This window comes from Poecile atricapillus, chromosome Z, assembly GCF_030490865.1.
Source record: "Poecile atricapillus isolate bPoeAtr1 chromosome Z, bPoeAtr1.hap1, whole genome shotgun sequence".
Lineage (NCBI taxonomy): Eukaryota > Metazoa > Chordata > Aves > Passeriformes > Paridae > Poecile > Poecile atricapillus.
In genome coordinates, this window is record NC_081289.1 from 143,840,276 (window position 1) to 143,859,200 (window position 18,925).

Below are 18,925 nucleotides of genomic sequence, written 5' to 3' on the forward strand. Positions count from 1 at the left end.
AAACCACCTTTCTATATAAATACTGCTTTTTTCTCCAAGCCTGCCATACAACAGGATTTTTAAATTATTTACACGGGAATTATGGTTTATCCTTCGCCTGGGCAGAATTCCCAAGCTCCTGGGAGATGGAATTTCAGCCCAGGAGCCGGGGCAGGAACCTGCTCTGGGGTGAATCCATCCCCAGAGGGAGGAGGAGGAGGAGGAGGAGAGCTGCAGCCCCATGACCCAGGACAGGAACCTGCTCTGGGCTCCATCCATCCCCAGAGGGAGGAGGAGGAGGAGGAGGAGAGCTGCAGCCCGGGAGCCGGGGCAGGAACCTGCTCTGGGCTCCATCTCCAGAGGCTGTGAGGAGGATGAGGAGGAGGAGAGCAGGAACCTGCTCTGGGGTGAATCCATCCCCAGAGGCTGTGAGGAGGATGAGGAGGAGGAGGAGGAGGAGGAGGAGGAGAGCTGCAGCCCCATGACCCAGAGGACAGGAACCTGCTCTGGGCTCCATCCATCCCCAGAGGGAGGAGGAGGAAGAGAGCTGCAGCCTGGGGAGCCGGGGCAGGAACCTGCTCTGGGCTCCATCCCCAGAGGCTGTGAGGAGGATGATGATGAGGAGGATGAGGATGAGGAGGATGAGGATGAGGAGGATGAGGATGAGGAGGATGAGGAGAGCTGCAGCCCTAGACCATGAAGCGGTGCTCCCTGCCGTCGTGGGCCATGAGGATGACGTTGCGGTTGGAGGTCCAGATGAGCCGCGCCAGGCGCAGAGCTCCCAGCGAGCCGGGGGACGCCGGCTGCACCGGCGGAACCTGGAACGTCTTGACACAGCGCAGCTGAGGGGCCGAGTTCAGCATCCCAATACTGCCCAGCAGAGACGTGTTCATCTGGGGAGACACGGGAGATCATCCCACATCCCAAATAATCCTGAATAATCCTCAATCCCAGATCCTGAATCCTGAATCCCGAATCCCAAATCCTGACTCCCGTTCCCAGGAGCTCCCTGTGCATCCCCAGGCTGGCAAACCGGGAATTCTGTTCCCAGGACAATCGGATTTCTGTTCCCAGGACAATCCCTGGGGTGTTTTCCATACCCCAAATCCCGACTCCCGCTCCCAGGGCTGTAAATCATCACCTCCCCGGAGCTGGGAAGGCTCCAATTTCAATCATCCCCACTAATCACCCTTGTGGGATAATTAATGCCCGTGTTAACGATCCAGAGGGATCCGCCTGCCCTGCTCCAGGTGTTCCCTGGAATTCCTTTGGGAATTCTGTCCCCACCTGCCAGAAGCACAGGTGGCTGTCCGAGTTGGAGTAGGTGGCGAGGTAGCGGCCGTCGGGGGCGAAGGACACGGCGGTGACGGCTCCTTTGTGTCCGTGGATAGTCTGGGAAAAGGAATGTTCTGGATCAGGGGGGAACCCATGGATAGTCTGGGAAAAGGAATGTTCTGGATCAGGGGGAACCCATGGATAGTCTGGGAAAAGGAATGTTCTGGATCAGGGGGGAACCCATGGATAGTCCGGGAAAAGGAATGTTCTGGATCAGGGGGAAACCCATGGATAGTCTGGGAATGGGACACAATGGGAATGTTCTGGATCAGGGGGGAAGCTCCTGGGAACAGCTCCCAGGGAGCCAAAAAGGATCAGGAAGCTCCTGGGAATGGCTCCTTTGTGGCCATAGAAAGTCTGGGAATGGGAAACAACTGGAATGTTCTGGATCAGGGGGGAAGCTCCTGGGAATGGCTCCTTATGGGAATGTTTTGGATCAGGGGGGAACCCCATGGAAAAGGCTCCCAAGGAGCCAAAAAGGATCAGGAAGCTCCTGGGAATCCCATTCCCTGAAAACCCAGCCAGAAATCCATGGATTCCTCCTGGAAAAGGATCCAAGGGCAAATCCCTCTCCCTGGAGGCTCCCCCAGCAGGGAAATCCTCAGGAAAAACAGCTCAGGGTGACACCTGGAGCTCCTTTCCTCCTGTTTGGAGAGGTACAAATCCTCCAGGGAACTGGGATTTAATGGGAATGCTGCTCTGATTGATGCTAATCCTTCCCAGGCAGGATTTTCCTGCGTTTCCTCGCTTTTCCAGAGCACCAGAGCAGGAGCCAGAGCAGCCAGGGATGTTCCCACTGTGCTGGGAAATTCTTGCAGTTTCCTTATTTATTAATCCATGGGTGGAAATTCCTGCATTTCCTCATTTAATAATCCATGGATGGAAATTCCATTTATTAATCCATGGATGGAAATCCCTGCAGTTTCCTTATTTAATAATCCATGGATGGAAATTAATTTAATAATCCATGGATGGAAATTCATTTATTAATCCATGGATGGGAATTCCTGCATTTCCTCATTCCATTTATTAATCCATGGATGGGAATTCCTGCATTTCCTCACTTAATAATCCATGGATGGAAATTCCTGCACCTTTCCTCATTTAATAATCCATGGATGGGAATTCATTTATTAACCCATGGATGGAAATTCATTTATTAATCCAGGAATAACATCCCTGTTATTTGCCACGTTTAGGAATAGTCAGGAATGGTTTCTGGAGGTTTTTCAGGAATTGAGGGATGTGTTTTCCGGTGATTTCCAGGATTTTGTGCCTGGAATGCAGGTGTGGATTGCAGATGAGCACCTTTAGCACCTTTCACTGGGTCACTCGTTAAACCAAGCCACCATTATTCCAAATGGAATATTCAATCCCACATAAATCAAACTTTGCCAAGGAAAATCCAATTAATGCTCAGATTCCTGGGATTTTAATTCTGGAAGGAGCCAGGACCAAACATTATCGGTTCCAGCCCAGGCTTAGAAGCAGTTTTTGCTTTGAAATAAACCCAAAATAACTTCTATTTCTCTTTAATCTTCTGCTGCACATGACCCAGGTTTTAGGCACAAAAATTACACGTATTTCTGAAATGCAGCTCTAAATATTTATGATGAAGGCCAAGATTTGATCAATAAAAATGGAATATTTCAGAGTCTTTCCTTACAGACCCAAAGATGTTCCTCAAGGAAAAGGAGATAATTAAATTACCCCTGCTGAGGAATTAATTGGGGGGGATTTTGGGTGTTAATAATCAGGAACCTCGGGCCCAACATGAACCATTTAATATTATTATTATTATATAATATTTATAGTTATAATATTTATAATATTTAAAATTAATATTTATAATATCTAATATTAATATTTAAATATTGTAATTTAATATAATTTCAGTGTTTAACTGGGCACGCAGAGCTCGCAATCCTGATGCCTGATCCTTTTGATATCGTTATAAATTAAATATAAAATTAATTAATTAATTAATGTCAATTAATAATAAATTAATTGCAGTGGCAAGGATTAATCCCAGCTCTTTATTCTGGGATAAAAGCCTCCCTCTGTGCCTCTGGCTGGGGTTTAAAGGCAGGAAAACAAAGGCAGAGCTTTCGGAACCGATTCCGATTCCTGAGAGCCATCGATTCCCTTTATCAAATCCCGGGATCTTGCGGCATGGAACCCTAATGGGATCCATGATCCTCATGGAGCCAGGATCTGATGGAAGCTCCACACGGATTTTGGGAAGATGATCACGTTCCAGCCCTGCCCTGCTGGCATCCCGCATCAAATCCCGGGAAAATGCCGGCACGGGAATCCCGCGGGAGATCCCGGGAATGGGGCACCCCACACACCTGGGAATCCACAGGGATCCCTCACCCCAGCATTCTGCTGGGAATGTTCCAGAATCCCAAATTCCTGCAGCTGCTGCTCCTCTGGATACGGAGACACCAGAGCCCACTGCCATTGTCACTGCCATTGTCATCCTCATTCCCATCCTCATTCCCATTCCCATTCCCATTGCCATTGTCATTGCCAGAGTTTGGCTGGTTTAGAGAGGAATTCTGAGCTGCAGAATGGAATTCCTGTGATCTCTGGGGGGAATGTGAGGGAATGTGAGGGGAATGTGAGGGGAATGTGAGGGGAATTGAGGGGAATTGAGGGGAATTGAGGGGAATGTGAGGGGAATGTGAGGGGAATGTGAGGGGAATGTGAGGGGAATTGAGGGGAATGTGAGGGGAATGTGAGGGGAATGTGAGGGAATGTGAGGGAATGTGAGGGAATGTGAGGGAATGTGAGGGGAATGTGAGGGGAATGTGAGGGGAATTGAGGGGAATGTGAGGGAATGTGAGGGAATGTGAGGGGAATTGAGGGGAATGTGAGGGGAATTGAGGGGAATGTGAGGGAATGTGAGGGAATGTGAGGGGAATTGAGGGGAATTGAGGGGAATTGAGGGGAATGTGAGGGGAATGTGAGGGGAATGTGAGGGAATGTGAGGGAATGTGAGGGAATGTGAGGGAATGTGAGGGGAATTGAGGGGAATGTGAGGGGAATTGAGGGGAATTGAGGGGAATGTGAGGGGAATGTGAGGGGAATGTGAGGGAATGTGAGGGAATGTGAGGGAATGTGAGGGGAATTGAGGGGAATTGAGGGGAATTGAGGGGAATTGAGGGGAATGTGAGGGGAATTGGGAATTGAGGGGAATTGAGGGGAATTGAGGGGAATTGAGGGGAATTGAGGGGAATGTGAGGGGAATGTGAGGGGAATGTGAGGGGAATGTGAGGGGAATTGAGGGGAATGTGAGGGGAATGTGAGGGGAATGTGAGGGGAATTGAGGGGAATGTGAGGGGAATTGAGGGGAATGTGAGGGGAATTGAGGGGAATGTGAGGGGAATTGAGGGGAATGTGAGGGGAATGTGAGGGGAATTGAGGGGAATGTGAGGGGAATGTGAGGGGAATTGAGGGGAATGTGAGGGGAATTGAGGGGAATGTGAGGGGAATTGAGGGGAATGTGAGGGGAATTGAGGGGAATGTGAGGGGAATGTGAGGGGAATGTGAGGGGAATGTGAGGGGAATGTGAGGGGAATGTGAGGGGAATGTGAGGGGAATGTGAGGGGAATGTGAGGGGAATGTGAGGGGAATTGAGGGGAATGTGAGGGGAATTGAGGGGAATGTGAGGGGAATTGAGGGGAATGTGAGGGGAATGTGAGGGGAATTGAGGGGAATTGAGGGGAATGTGAGGGGAATTGAGGGGAATGTGAGGGGAATTGAGGGGAATGTGAGGGGAATGTGAGGGGAATTGAGGGGAATTGAGGGAATGTGAGGGGAATGTGAGGGGAATGTGAGGGGAATGTGAGGGGAATGTGAGGGGAATTGAGGGGAATGTGAGGGGAATTGAGGGGAATGTGAGGGGAATTGAGGGGAATGTGAGGGGAATTGAGGGGAATGTGAGGGGAATGTGAGGGGAATGTGAGGGGAATGTGAGGGGAATGTGAGGGGAATGTGAGGGGAATGTGAGGGGAATGTGAGGGGAATGTGAGGGGAATGTGAGGGGAATTGAGGGGAATGTGAGGGGAATTGAGGGGAATGTGAGGGGAATTGAGGGGAATGTGAGGGGAATTGAGGGGAATGTGAGGGGAATTGAGGGGAATGTGAGGGAATGTGAGGGGAATGTGAGGGAATGTGAGGGGAATGTGAGGGAATGTGAGGGGAATTGAGGGAATGTGAGGGAATGTGAGGGAATGTGAGGGAATGTGAGGGAATGTGAGGGGAATTGAGGGGAATGTGAGGGGAATGTGAGGGGAATGTGAGGGAATGTGAGGGGAATGTGAGGGAATGTGAGGGGAATTGAGGGGAATGTGAGGGAATGTGAGGGGAATGTGAGGGGAATGTGAGGGGAATTGAGGGGAATGTGAGGGGAATGTGAGGGGAATGTGAGGGAATGTGAGGGAATGTGAGGGAATGTGAGGGAATGTGAGGGGAATTGAGGGGAATGTGAGGGGAATTGAGGGGAATTGAGGGGAATGTGAGGGGAATGTGAGGGGAATGTGAGGGAATGTGAGGGAATGTGAGGGAATGTGAGGGGAATTGAGGGGAATTGAGGGGAATTGAGGGGAATTGAGGGGAATGTGAGGGGAATTGGGAATTGAGGGGAATTGAGGGGAATTGAGGGGAATTGAGGGGAATTGAGGGGAATGTGAGGGGAATGTGAGGGGAATGTGAGGGGAATGTGAGGGGAATTGAGGGGAATGTGAGGGGAATGTGAGGGGAATGTGAGGGGAATTGAGGGGAATGTGAGGGGAATTGAGGGGAATGTGAGGGGAATTGAGGGGAATGTGAGGGGAATTGAGGGGAATGTGAGGGGAATGTGAGGGGAATTGAGGGGAATGTGAGGGGAATGTGAGGGGAATGTGAGGGGAATTGAGGGGAATGTGAGGGGAATTGAGGGGAATGTGAGGGGAATTGAGGGGAATGTGAGGGGAATTGAGGGGAATGTGAGGGGAATGTGAGGGGAATGTGAGGGGAATGTGAGGGAATGTGAGGGGAATGTGAGGGGAATGTGAGGGGAATGTGAGGGGAATGTGAGGGGAATTGAGGGGAATTGAGGGGAATGTGAGGGGAATTGAGGGGAATGTGAGGGGAATTGAGGGGAATGTGAGGGGAATGTGAGGGGAATTGAGGGGAATTGAGGGAATGTGAGGGGAATGTGAGGGGAATGTGAGGGGAATGTGAGGGGAATGTGAGGGGAATTGAGGGGAATGTGAGGGGAATTGAGGGGAATGTGAGGGGAATTGAGGGGAATGTGAGGGGAATTGAGGGGAATGTGAGGGGAATGTGAGGGGAATGTGAGGGGAATGTGAGGGGAATGTGAGGGGAATGTGAGGGGAATGTGAGGGGAATGTGAGGGGAATGTGAGGGGAATGTGAGGGGATTGAGGGGAATGTGAGGGGAATTGAGGGGAATGTGAGGGGAATTGAGGGGAATGTGAGGGGAATTGAGGGGAATGTGAGGGGAATTGAGGGGAATGTGAGGGGAATGTGAGGGGAATTGAGGGGAATGTGAGGGGAATGTGAGGGGAATGTGAGGGGAATGTGAGGGGAATTGAGGGGAATGTGAGGGGAATGTGAGGGGAATGTGAGGGGAATGTGAGGGGAATGTGAGGGAATGTGAGGGGAATGTGAGGGAATGTGAGGGAATTGAGGGGAATGTGAGGGAATGTGAGGGGAATGTGAGGGGAATGTGAGGGGAATTGAGGGGAATGTGAGGGGAATGTGAGGGGAATGTGAGGGGAATGTGAGGGGAATTGAGGGGAATGTGAGGGGAATGTGAGGGGAATTGAGGGGAATGTGAGGGGAATGTGAGGGGAATTGAGGGGAATGTGAGGGGAATGTGAGGGGAATGTGAGGGGAATTGAGGGGAATGTGAGGGGAATTGAGGGGAATGTGAGGGGAATTGAGGGGAATGTGAGGGGAATTGAGGGGAATGTGAGGGGAATGTGAGGGGAATGTGAGGGGAATGTGAGGGGAATGTGAGGGAATGTGAGGGGAATGTGAGGGAATGTGAGGGGAATTGAGGGGAATGTGAGGGAATGTGAGGGGAAGGTGAGGGGAATGTGAGGGGAATTGAGGGGAATGTGAGGGGAATTGAGGGGAATGTGAGGGGAATGTGAGGGGAATGTGAGGGGAATGTGAGGGGAATGTGAGGGGAATGTGAGGGGAATGTGAGGGGAATTGAGGGGAATGTGAGGGGAATGTGAGGGGAATGTGAGGGGAATTGAGGGGAATTGAGGGGAATGTGAGGGGAATGTGAGGGGAATGTGAGGGGAATGTGAGGGGAATGTGAGGGGAATTGAGGGGAATGTGAGGGGAATGTGAGGGGAATGTGAGGGGAATGTGAGGGGAATTGAGGGGAATGTGAGGGGAATGTGAGGGGAATGTGAGGGGAATGTGAGGGGAATGTGAGGGAATGTGAGGGGAATGTGAGGGGAATTGAGGGGAATGTGAGGGGAATGTGAGGGGAATTGAGGGGAATGTGAGGGGAATTGAGGGGAATGTGAGGGGAATTGAGGGGAATGTGAGGGGAATTGAGGGGAATTGAGGGGAATGTGAGGGGAATGTGAGGGGAATGTGAGGGGAAGGTGAGGGGAAGGTGAGGGGAAGGTGAGGGGAAGGTGAGGGGAAGGTGAGGGGAAGGTGAGGGGAAGGTGAGGGGAAGGTGAGGGAATGTGAGGGGAATGTGAGGGGAATGTGAGGGGAAGTGAAGGGAATGTGAGGGGAATTGAGGGAATGTGAGGGGAATTGAGGGGAATTGAGGGGAATGTGAGGGGAATTGAGGGGAATGTGAGGGGAATGTGAGGGATATGAGGGGAATGTGAGGGGAATGTGAGGGGAATGTGAGGGGAATGTGAGGGGAATGTGAGGGGAATGTGAGGGGAATGTGAGGGGAATGTGAGGGGAATGTGAGGGGAATGTGAGGGGAATGTGAGGGGAATGTGAGGGGAATGTGAGGGGAATGTGAGGGGAATGTGAGGGGAATGTGAGGGGAATTGAGGGGAATGTGAGGGGAATTGAGGGGAATGTGAGGGGAATGTGAGGGGAATGTGAGGGGAATGTGAGGGGAATGTGAGGGGAATGTGAGGGGAATGTGAGGCGAATGTGAGGCGAATGTGAGGCGAATGTGAGGGGAATGTGAGGGGAATGTGAGGGGAATGTGAGGGATATGAGGGGAATATGAAGGGAACATGAGGGGAACATGAGGGGAATGTGAGGGGAATACGAGGGGAATGTGAGGGGATATAAGGGGGTGTGAGGGGGAATATGAAGGGAACATGATGGGGACATGAGGGGAATATGAGGAATATGAGGGAATATGAGGGATATGTGGGGATATAAGTGGGAATATGAAGGGAAGATGAGTGGGAATGTGGTCGGGAGCATGGATGGGAATGCAGAGGGGAATGTGGATCAGGGCTGTTCCCCTGGCACAGAAGCTGAGTGCAGATTTGTTTTGGAGCCAAACCCACCTGTCCCAGGAGCCCCTCTGCTCACCCCCAGCTCTGTTTTCCAGGATTAATGTGGAAGATCATTAAGAAAAGTAAGGAACCACGTGCTGTGAATATTCCCCAGCACAGAGTAAATAAAAATCGGGAATTTTGGAGGACTTAACTCCCAACCTTTCAGCTCGGGAAATCCACCTGAGTTTTTCCCCTGGAGTCCTTCAGGATCCCCCCTGAGTTATCCCGACCTTCCCGGGAATTTCTCACCTGGCACTTGCCGGTGCGGATGTCGTAGAGCGCCACGGAGCCGTGGCGAGCGCCCACGGCCACGCGGTGGCTGCGCTCGTAGTAGCTCACCATGTAGAACCTGAGGAGAACAGGGAAAAGCAGAGGGGGATTAATGAAATTTGGGATAGACAGGAGTGGGTTGGCAGGAACAGGATGGGATTTATTTATCTGGGATGATCCCCCATCCCTGGGAGTGCTGGAACACCTCAGTGCCCTTCCACAACCCTCCGTGACCCTGGGGTGTTTCCTGGGAAAGCCAAACTTAAAAGGAGAAGGAAAAGTGCCCATCAAACGCTCTCCACTCCAATAACCCCCTTGGGAAAAGCTGCAATAGTTCTGAACAGCAAAGAATTTTCTGGAATGCCAAATCCATGGAATTCCAGCACCTCCAAACCACTAAATCCTCACTGCCCTTCCATCCTCTACTGAAAAACTGGGAATTTCTGGGATCAGTCTCCCAGAGCCGTGCTGCTGAGCACACCCAGGGCTTCAAAGGAGCCATCCTGCAGATTCCCAGCGCCATGGCAACTGCACAGGATGGAGCTGGGAAAAAACACCGGGAAAAACCAATAATGGAGAAAAAATCCTGAGTTTTGGTGCAGGGAAAAGGGAAAACTCAGCTCAGCTGCAGTCCCTCCCTGAGGTGCTGCCCCTGCTTTTCCTGCTCCTTTGATCCAAGGATTTTCAAGGAATGCTGGGACACGAGAGGGATTAACAATGGCATGCAGGACAAGAGCTTCCACTTGGAATCTCTGCAGAGAAATTCCCAGTGATTGCAGGGAATTTTAAAACCCTGGATTGGCTATAAATACATCCAGAGGAATAGGGAGATTGGGCACTAATTCCCATTTATGCCTTTGTGTTTGCAGGAAAGGCTCAGGAAGGAGGAAGATCGCTTCCATCACCATCCAGCCTGTTCTTCCCTTGAAACCATTCAATATTTTAATATTTTATATTAATATTTATTATATACATTTATTAATACATTTATATATTTAATCTATAAATTATATATTAAATATATAGTAAATATATTATAAATATTTATTAATATTTATTTATTTTAATAATATTTATTAATATTTTAATATTTTAAATGAAAATGCAGCGGCTGACAGGTGATTATTAGGATTTATTTAAGAGGATGACTGGGATATTTATTTATCCAGGATACTGGGAATGCTCCCATTTTATAAATCACCTCTCACTGTTCACTCCCAGGGGAAGAGCTCACCTGCAGATGGCTGGAAAACATTCCTGCAGCCCTTTTTTCTTCACCAGGGATCCCTCCAGGCAGTACATGATGATGTCCATCACCTTGGGGACAAGGTTGATGGTCAGGCTGGGCGGGTTTGAGGTGGGGATCGCGTTCCTGGGCCGATCCTCACCTCCACCAGGAGATCCACCACGTCCGTGGGCATCTTGTCGATGAGGATCTCGATGACGCGCAGGATCTCGCCCTTGGCGCGGGCCAGGGTGCTGGTGTGGATGTTCTGCTGCGACTGCGTGTTGGCCGCCAGAGCCGTGTGCCTGTGCACCTGCAGTGGGGATCCAACGGGATCCTGAGTGGGGGATCCTGGGCTGGGGAAGCTCAATCCAGGGGATCCTGGGCTGGGGGAGCTCAATCCAGGGGATCCTGGGCTGGGAGAGCTCAATCCAGGGGATCCTGGGCTGGGGGAGCTCAATCCAGGGGATCCTGGGCTGGGGGAGCTCAATCCAGGGGATCCTGAGCTGGGGGATCCTGGGCTGGGGGAGCTCAGTCTAGGGGATCCTGGGCTGGGGGAGCTCAGTCTAGGGGATCCTGGGCTGGGGGAGCTCAGTCTAGGGGATCCTGGGCTGGGGGAGCTCAGTCTAGGGGATCCTGGGCTGGGGGAGCTCAGTCCAGGGGATCCTGGGCTGGGGGAGCTCAGTCTAGGGGATCCTGGGCTGGGGGAGCTCAATCCAGGGGATCCTGGGCTGGGGGAGCTCAATCCAGGGGATCCTGGGCTGGGGGAGCTCAATCCAGGGGATCCTGGGCTGGGGGAGCTCAGTCCAGGGGATCCTGATCTATGGGATCCTGATCTATGGGATCCTGAGCCAGGGGATCTCAGTCCATGGGATCCAGGTGTCCCCACAGTGTCCCCAGAGCCCCCAGGTGTCCCCACAGTGTCCCCAGAACCTCCAGGTGCCCCCACAGTGTCCCTGCAGAGCCCCCAGGTGTCCCCAGGTGTCCCCAAGTGTCACCTCTTTGGCGATGGTGGTGATGAAGGCGGGCGGGCGGTCGTGATGAGCGCCAGCAGTGTCCCCACAGTGTCCCCAGGTGTCCCCACACCCCCAGGTGTCCCCAGGTGTCCCTGCAGTGTCCCCAGAGCCCCCAGGTGTCCCCAGGTGTCCCCAAGTGTCACCTCTTTGGCGATGGTGGTGATGAAGGCGGGCGGGCGGGCAGTGGCGATGAGCGCCAGCGCGTGGCGAGCGGAGCGCGCGGAGTCGGCAGCCGGGCTCAGGGGCAGCCCCGCGGTGACACTGAACAGGGACAGGGGACAAAGGGACACAAAGACAGAGAGAAGGGATCAGAACCAGCCCAGAACCTCAGGACAGGGGACAAAGGGACACAAAGAGAAGGGATCAGAACCAGCCCAGAACCTCGGCCCAGGGGACAAAGGGACACAGAGAAGGGATCAGAACCAGCCCAGGGGACAAAGGGACACAGAGAAGGGATCAGAACCAGCCCAGAACCTCGGCCCAGGGGACAAAGGGACACAAAGACAGAGAGAGAAGGGATCAGAACCAGCCCAGAACCTCAGCCCAGGGGACAAAGGGACACAGAGAAGGGATCAGAACCACGGCCATCAGCACGGCCCCCATCCCATCCCATGGATCCCGTTATCCCATTATCCCATGGATCCCGTTATCCCATGGATCCCATTATCCCATGGATCCCGTTATCCCATTATCCCTCCGGAATTACTTTGCCAGCTGTTTCTCAGCGTCAGCACAGAGCTCCAGCAGCCCCATGAGCACGGCCGACACGTCCATGAAGGGCTCCCATTATCCCATGGATCCCATTATCCTATGGATCCCATTATCCCATGGATCCCATTATCCCATGGATCCCATCCCATGGAATTACTTTGCCAGCTGTTTCTCAGCGTCAGCACAGAGCTCCAGCAGCCCCATCAGCACGGCCGACACGTCCATGAAGGGCTCCCATTATCCCATGGATCCCATGGATCCCATTATCCTATGGATCCCATTATCCCATGGATCCCATTATCCCATGGAATTACTTTGCCAGCTGTTTCTCAGCGTCAGCACAGAGCTCCAGCAGCCCCATCAGCACGGCCGACACGTCCATGAAGGGCTCCCAGACGGTGAAGCCGCGGCCGATGAGGTCGATGGCGGTTCTGCGCACGGTGCTGTGAGCCGGGAGCCGAGCGCTGCCCGGCTGCAGCAGCAGGAACGTCAGAGCCTTGCCTGGAACGGTGACGGGAACGGATCAGAGCCGGGAACATGACGGGAATCCTGGGATTTCCACGAGTTCTGGGAGCTGGATGTGCCCAGGAACACTCCGGGAATTCTGGGATTACTGGGATTACTCCAGGATTTCTGGGAGTTGGATGTGCCCCAGGAACACTCTGAGATTTTTGGGATTACTCCGGGATTTCCAGGATTTCTGGGAGCTGGGTGTGCCCCAGGAACACTCCAGGATTTCTGGGATTTCTCGGAGCTGGGTGTGCCCAGGAACACTCTGGGATTTCTGGGATTACTGGGATTTCTGGATGTGCCCCAGGAACTCTCCAGAATTTCTGGATGTGCCCCAGGAACAACTGGAGGATCTGACTGACACCAGTCAGTCTGACACCTGTCAGTCAGTCTCAGATACTCACAGGTGTGTCTGGCCAGGGAACAACCGGAGGATGTCAGTCTGACACCTGTCAGTCTGTCCCGTTGTACTCACAGGTGTGTCTGGCCAGGGAACACCCAGAGGATGTCAGTCTGACACCTGTCAGTCTGTCCCAGGTACTCACAGGTGTGTCTGGCCAGGGAACACCCAGAGGATGTCAGTCTGACACCTGTCAGTCTGTCTCAGGTACTCACAGGTGTGTCTGGCCAGGGAACACCCAGAGGATGTCAGTCTGACACCTGTCAGTCAGTCTCAGGTACTCACAGGTGTGTCTGGCCAGGGAATAGTTGGACCCTGCGCTGCTGAGGCCGAAGCCCTCGGGGGCCTGGCCGGAGCTGCGGGGCCGCGTCGGGAGCTTGGGGGGTTCGATCTCGGCGCCGAACTCGGCCCCGATGACGCCGAGGAGGACGATGGCGGTCGCCTGCTTGCGCCGCTCCTCGTACGACGACGACGCCTTCTTGGGCTGGGCCAGCCCCGCCAGGCAGCCTGGGGATAACACAGGAGAGGGGTGTGAACAACCTGAGTGCTGGAATTCCCAATCCTGACAAAAATTCCAGGGGAAATCCAGAGGAGAGGGGGTGTGAACAACCTGAGTGCTGGAATTCCCAATCCTGACAAAAACTCCAGGGAAAAGCCCCAGAATTCCCAACCCTGCCAAAAACTCGGGAAAAATCCACAGGATTGGGGGTGTGAACAACCTGAGTCCAGGGAATTCCCAATCCTGACAAAAACTCCGGAAAAATCCAGAGGAGAGGGGTGTGAACAACCTGAGTGCTGGAATTCCCAAATAAAGAACATTAATTGGGATTTCCAGGCACGGAAATGATCGTGGTTATCCCTAAAAATCTCCAGGTGAGCTCTGTTCTCTCTCCTCTCCAGCTGGAATGGTGGGAATGGTGGAATGGTGGGAATGGTGGAATGATGGGAATGGTGGGAATGATGGGAATGATGGGAATGATGGGAACGGTGGGAATGGAGGGAATGGTGGGAATGGTGGGAATGATGGGAATGGTGGGAATGTTATCCCAGGAATGCTGCGAATGATGGGAATGGTGGGAAAGGTGGGAATGTTATCCCAGGCACAGGAAAGTTGGGAATGTTATCCCAGGCCCGGGAATGCTGGGAATGTTATCCCATGGATGGGAATGCCGGGATCACTCACCCGCTGCCATGTCATCATCAGCCAGCTCCGGCTCCTCCTCCTGCGCTTTGGCCTCCACTCCCGACGGATCCGCGGCGCCGGAGGGAGCCTGGAGGGATTCCGAGGTCACTCCCGCTGGAAAACACCGGAAACACGGATCAGACACCGGGAATGGATCCCTGATCCCAGATCCTGATCCTGAGAGGCACAGGATGAGCCTGGAACAGCCAGACTGGGAATTGGTGTGTGCTGGAACAGCCAGACTGGGAATTGGTGTGTGCTGGAACAGCCAGACTGGGAATTGGTGTGTGCTGGAACAGCCAGACTGGGAATTGGTGTGTGCAGGAACAGCCAGACTGGGAATTGGTGTCCATTGGAACAGCCAGACTGGGAATTGGTGTGTGCTGGAACAGCCAGACTGGGAATTGGTGTGTGCTGGAACAGCCAAACTGGGAATTGGTGTGTGCACGAACAGCCAAACTGGGAATTGGTGTGTGCACGAACAGCCAGACTGGGAATTGGTGTGAGCTGGATCTGGAATTCCAGGAATTCCCATAAAAATTCCAAAACAAATCCCAACATCCACGGAATTCCAGGAATTCCATTCCCATTTAACACCATCATTAATTATTATCACGTAATAATAATTATTACTATTAAGAATAATATTATTAATAATAATATAAATAATATAATAATGAAGTAATAATATAATACATTATTAATAACATAATTATAGAGTAATGTAATAATATAATATCAATAATAGGAATAATATAATATAATAATATCAATAATATGACTAATATTATTAATATTTAATAATATTAATACTTTATTTATTCAATTAATATTTAATTATGTCTTTATTATTTAATATTTATTTATTTAATTAATATTAATCAAATTATTATTAATTTATTTAATTAATCAACATTAATAATATTAATATTAATATGATAATATAGTAATATAAATAAGTTAATATAGTAATACATCAATATAATAATATGAATAATGTAATAATATAATAATGTAGTAATATAATAATAGGAATAATATAATAATTTAATAACATCAATATTATTAATAATCTAATAATCTAAATATTATTAATAATCTAATAATATAATATCACTATTATTACTAAAATAGCCATATTAATACTAACATTAATAATGATGTTAATATTAATGATAACATTAATATTAATGTTAACATTAATATTAATGTTAATATTAACATTAATATTAATGTTAATATTAATAATACAGGAATTCCCAGGGTGGTTTTTGGGAGCACTTTTGGGGCAGGGTTTTTGGGAATTCCCAATTCATGGTGGATTTCCTGGTGGGGTTTTTTGGGAATTCCCAATTCCCGAGGCATTTTCCCGGTGGGGTTTTTTGGGAATTCCCGATTCCCGGTGGAATTTTTTGGGAATTCCCGATTCCCGGGATATTTCCCGGCGGATCCTTACGGGAGATGAGGCTGTCCATGTGCTGGGGCAGGTACGGAGCCCAAGCGTCGATGGTTTCCTTCCGCCCCGACTGCTCCATCCTGCGCAGCTCGGCCAGCAGCAGCGCCTGTGCTGCCTCCCGCACCTGCAGAACCCAAACTGGTTAAACTGGGAACACTGGGAGCCACTGGGAACCACTGGGAACCACTGGGAATCATTCCTGGTTAAACTGGGAGCACTGGGAATCATCCCTGGGGAACTGGGAACCATCCCAAATAAACTGGGAGCACTGGGAATCATCCCTGGGGCTGCTCCATCCTGCGCAGCTCGGCCAGCAGCAGCGCCTGCGCTGCCTCCCGCACCTGCAGAACCCAAACTGGTTAAACTGGGAACACTGGGAACACTGGGAACCACTGGGAATCATCCTACATAAACTGGGAGCCATCCCAAATAAACTGGGAGCACTGGGAATCATCCCTGGGGAACTGGGAGCACTGGGAATCATCCCCAGGAAACTGGGAATGACTGGGAAACATCCCAAACAAACTGGGAACACTGGGAAGCATCCCAAACAAACTGGGAGCACTGGGAAACATCCCAAACAAACTGGGAACACTGGGAAACATCCCAAATAAACTGGGAATGACTGGGAAACATTCCAGTTAGACTGGGATCTGACTGGGAAACATCCCAAACAAACTGGGAACACTGGGAAACATTCCCACATGAACTGGGAGCACTGGGAACCATTCCCACGTGAACTGGGAACGGCTGGGAGACATTCTTGGGGAACTGGGAACACTGGGAAACATCCCCACATGAACTGGGAACACTGGGAAACATCCCAAACAAACTGGGAACGACTGGGAAACATCCCCAGGAAACTGGGAATGACTGGGAAACATCCCAAACAAACTGGGAACACTGGGAACAGTTCCACTGGGAACACTGGGAACAGTTCCCCACGGGCCGTGAGCGCCACTCCAGCCATTCCAGAGGGAACATTCCTGGATAAAAACTTTGGGAAGAGCATTCCCAGAATTCCCAGCTCACCTCCAGGCACCGATCCTGCCAGCGCCGAGCCAACATCTCCAGCAGCGGCGGCCGGAATCGCTCCAGCCCCAGCAGCTCCGGGAGCATCACACAGTGCATGGCAGCCAGCTGGCTCCAGCCTGGAAAACATGGAAAACTCATCCCAAAAATCCATCCCTGAAATCCCAAAAATCCCAAACATCCAGCCCAAAAATCCCTAAAAAAATCCCCCCAAAAATCCCAAAAAATCCCCCAAAAAATCCCCCAAAAAATCCCAAAAAAATCCCCCCAAAAATCCTAAAAAATCCCCCCAAAAATCCCCCCAAAAATCCCAAAAAATTCCCCCAAAGATCCTAAAATATCCCCCAAAAAATCCCCCCAAAATAAAAAAAAATTCCAAAAAAATCCCCCCAAAAAAATCCCACCCTAAATCCTCAAAAATCCCAAAAATCTCCAAAAAAATCCCGCCAAAAATCCAAAAAAATTCCCCCCCAAAAAAAAAAAATCCCCTAAAATCCCCAAAAACTCCCCCCAAAAACTCCCCCCAAAAATTCCCAAAAATCCCCCCAAAATCCCAAAATATTCCAAAAAAATCCCCCAGAAAATCCCAAAAAAATCCCCCCAAAAATCCCAAAAAAACTCCCCCCAAAAATCCAAAAAAATTCCCAAAAAATCCCCCCCAAAAAATCCCCCCCAAAATTCCAAAAAAATCCCAAAAAATCCAAAATAATCCCCCAAAAAATCCCCCAAAAATTCAAAAAAATCCCCAAAACTCAAAAAACAAATAAAAAAAAAATTTAAAAAAAATCCCCAAAAATCCTACAAAAAATCCCCCAAAAAAATCCCCCCAAAAATCCCAAAATATCCCCAAAAAATTCCCAAAAATCCCAAAAATTTCCCAAAAATCCCCAAAAAATTCCCCAAAAAATCCCCTCAAATATCCCAAACATCCCAAAAAATTCCCCCCAAAATTCCTAAAAAATCGCCCAAAAAATCCAAGAATCCCAAAAAATCCCCCCAAAAGTCCCTCAAAAAATAAAAAAAAAATCCACAAAAAATATTAAAAAAATCCACAAAAATCTCAAAAAATCCAAAAAAATCCCCCCCACAATAAAAAAAAATCCCCCCAAAACTCCCCAAAAAATCGCAAAAATCCCCAAAAATCCCCCCCAAAAATTCCCAAAAATCCCCAAAAAATCCCAAAAAATCCCAAAAATCCCCCGGCAGCTGTTAAATTCAAATTTAAAATATTACAATATGCAAATAAATGTGTTTCAAATGAATAAATTGCAGATGAAGCCGGAATGAGATGTGAGGTGAGCAGGAAAAGGAGGAAGAGGAGGAAGAGGAAGGAGGGAATACCTTCATTGACCAAGAAACAGGGATGGAAAGCGGAGCTGTCGGCGGGGCCGGAATCCGCGCCGGGAGCAGCGGCTTCAGCAGGAGAGAAAAGGGAATAAAAGAGAGAAAAGTGAGAGCAGAGCCAGGAGAGCAGCACAGGAAAATTAATATTCAAATTAAAAATTAATATTCAAATTAAAATCCAATTCCAAATTAATATTCAAATTAAAATTAATATTCAGAAAGAAAAGGGAATAAAAGAGAGAAAAGTGAGAGCAGAGTGAGGAGAGAAGCACAGGAAAATTAATATTTAAATTAAAATTAATATTCAGCTCAAAATTAATATTCAATTCAAAATAAATATTAAAATTAACATTCAATTCAAAATTAATATTAAAATTAAAAGTAATATTCAATTCAATATGAATGTTCAATTCAAAATTAATGTTCAATTCAAAATTAATATTCCATTCAAAATGAATACTCAAATTAAAATTAGTATTCAAATTAAGATTAATATTCAATTCAAAATTAATATTCAAATAAAAATTAATATTCAATTCAAAATTAATATACAGAAAGAAAAGGAAATAAAAGAGAGAAAAGTGAGAGCAGAGCCAGGAGAGCAGCACAGGAAAATTAATATTAAATTCAAAATTAATATTCAAATTAGAATTAATATTCATATTAAAATTAATATTCAATGCAAAATTATTATTCCATTCAAAATCAATATTAAATTCAAAATGAATATTCAATTCAAAATTAATATTCAGAAAGAAAAGGAAATTAGAGAGCGAAAAGTGAGAGCAGAGCGAGGAGAGCAGCACAGGAAGATTAATTCCATTCAAAATTAATATTCAAATTAAAATTAATATTCAAATTAAAATGAATATTATATTTAAAATTGATATTCAGATTAAAAAATAATATTCAATTCAAAATTAATGTTCAGCTTAAAAATAATATTCAGCTTTA

The 18,925-nt window shown here is 48.9% G+C and overlaps 1 protein-coding gene across 5 annotated transcripts in view; it reads right to left on the bottom strand.

Moving 5' to 3' along the window:
• Positions 1-588: 588 nt before the first annotated feature.
• LOC131592923 (WD repeat-containing protein 7) overlaps positions 589-18,925 on the bottom strand; it is a 43,159-nt gene continuing 24,822 nt past the window's right edge. For 2 of the 5 annotated variants that reach the window (XM_058864851.1, XM_058864852.1), the window contains exons 17-28: positions 17,969-18,040; positions 16,628-16,746; positions 15,596-15,719; positions 14,140-14,253; positions 13,242-13,463; positions 12,361-12,547; positions 11,479-11,596; positions 10,483-10,632; positions 10,329-10,411; positions 9,074-9,173; positions 1,267-1,416; positions 589-872 (exon numbers count right to left, since the gene is read on the bottom strand). In XM_058864851.1, coding sequence (XP_058720834.1) covers positions 669-872; positions 1,267-1,416; positions 9,074-9,173; positions 10,329-10,411; positions 10,483-10,632; positions 11,479-11,596; positions 12,361-12,547; positions 13,242-13,463; positions 14,140-14,253; positions 15,596-15,719; positions 16,628-16,746; positions 17,969-18,040 — 1,643 coding nt within the window. In that variant the 3' untranslated portion in view covers positions 589-668. The remainder of the gene's footprint in view (positions 873-1,266; positions 1,417-9,073; positions 9,174-10,328; positions 10,412-10,482; positions 10,633-11,478; positions 11,597-12,360; positions 12,548-13,241; positions 13,464-14,139; positions 14,254-15,595; positions 15,720-16,627; positions 16,747-17,968; positions 18,041-18,925) is intronic. The other 3 variants (XM_058864853.1, XM_058864854.1, XM_058864855.1) reach the window with 3 other exon arrangements.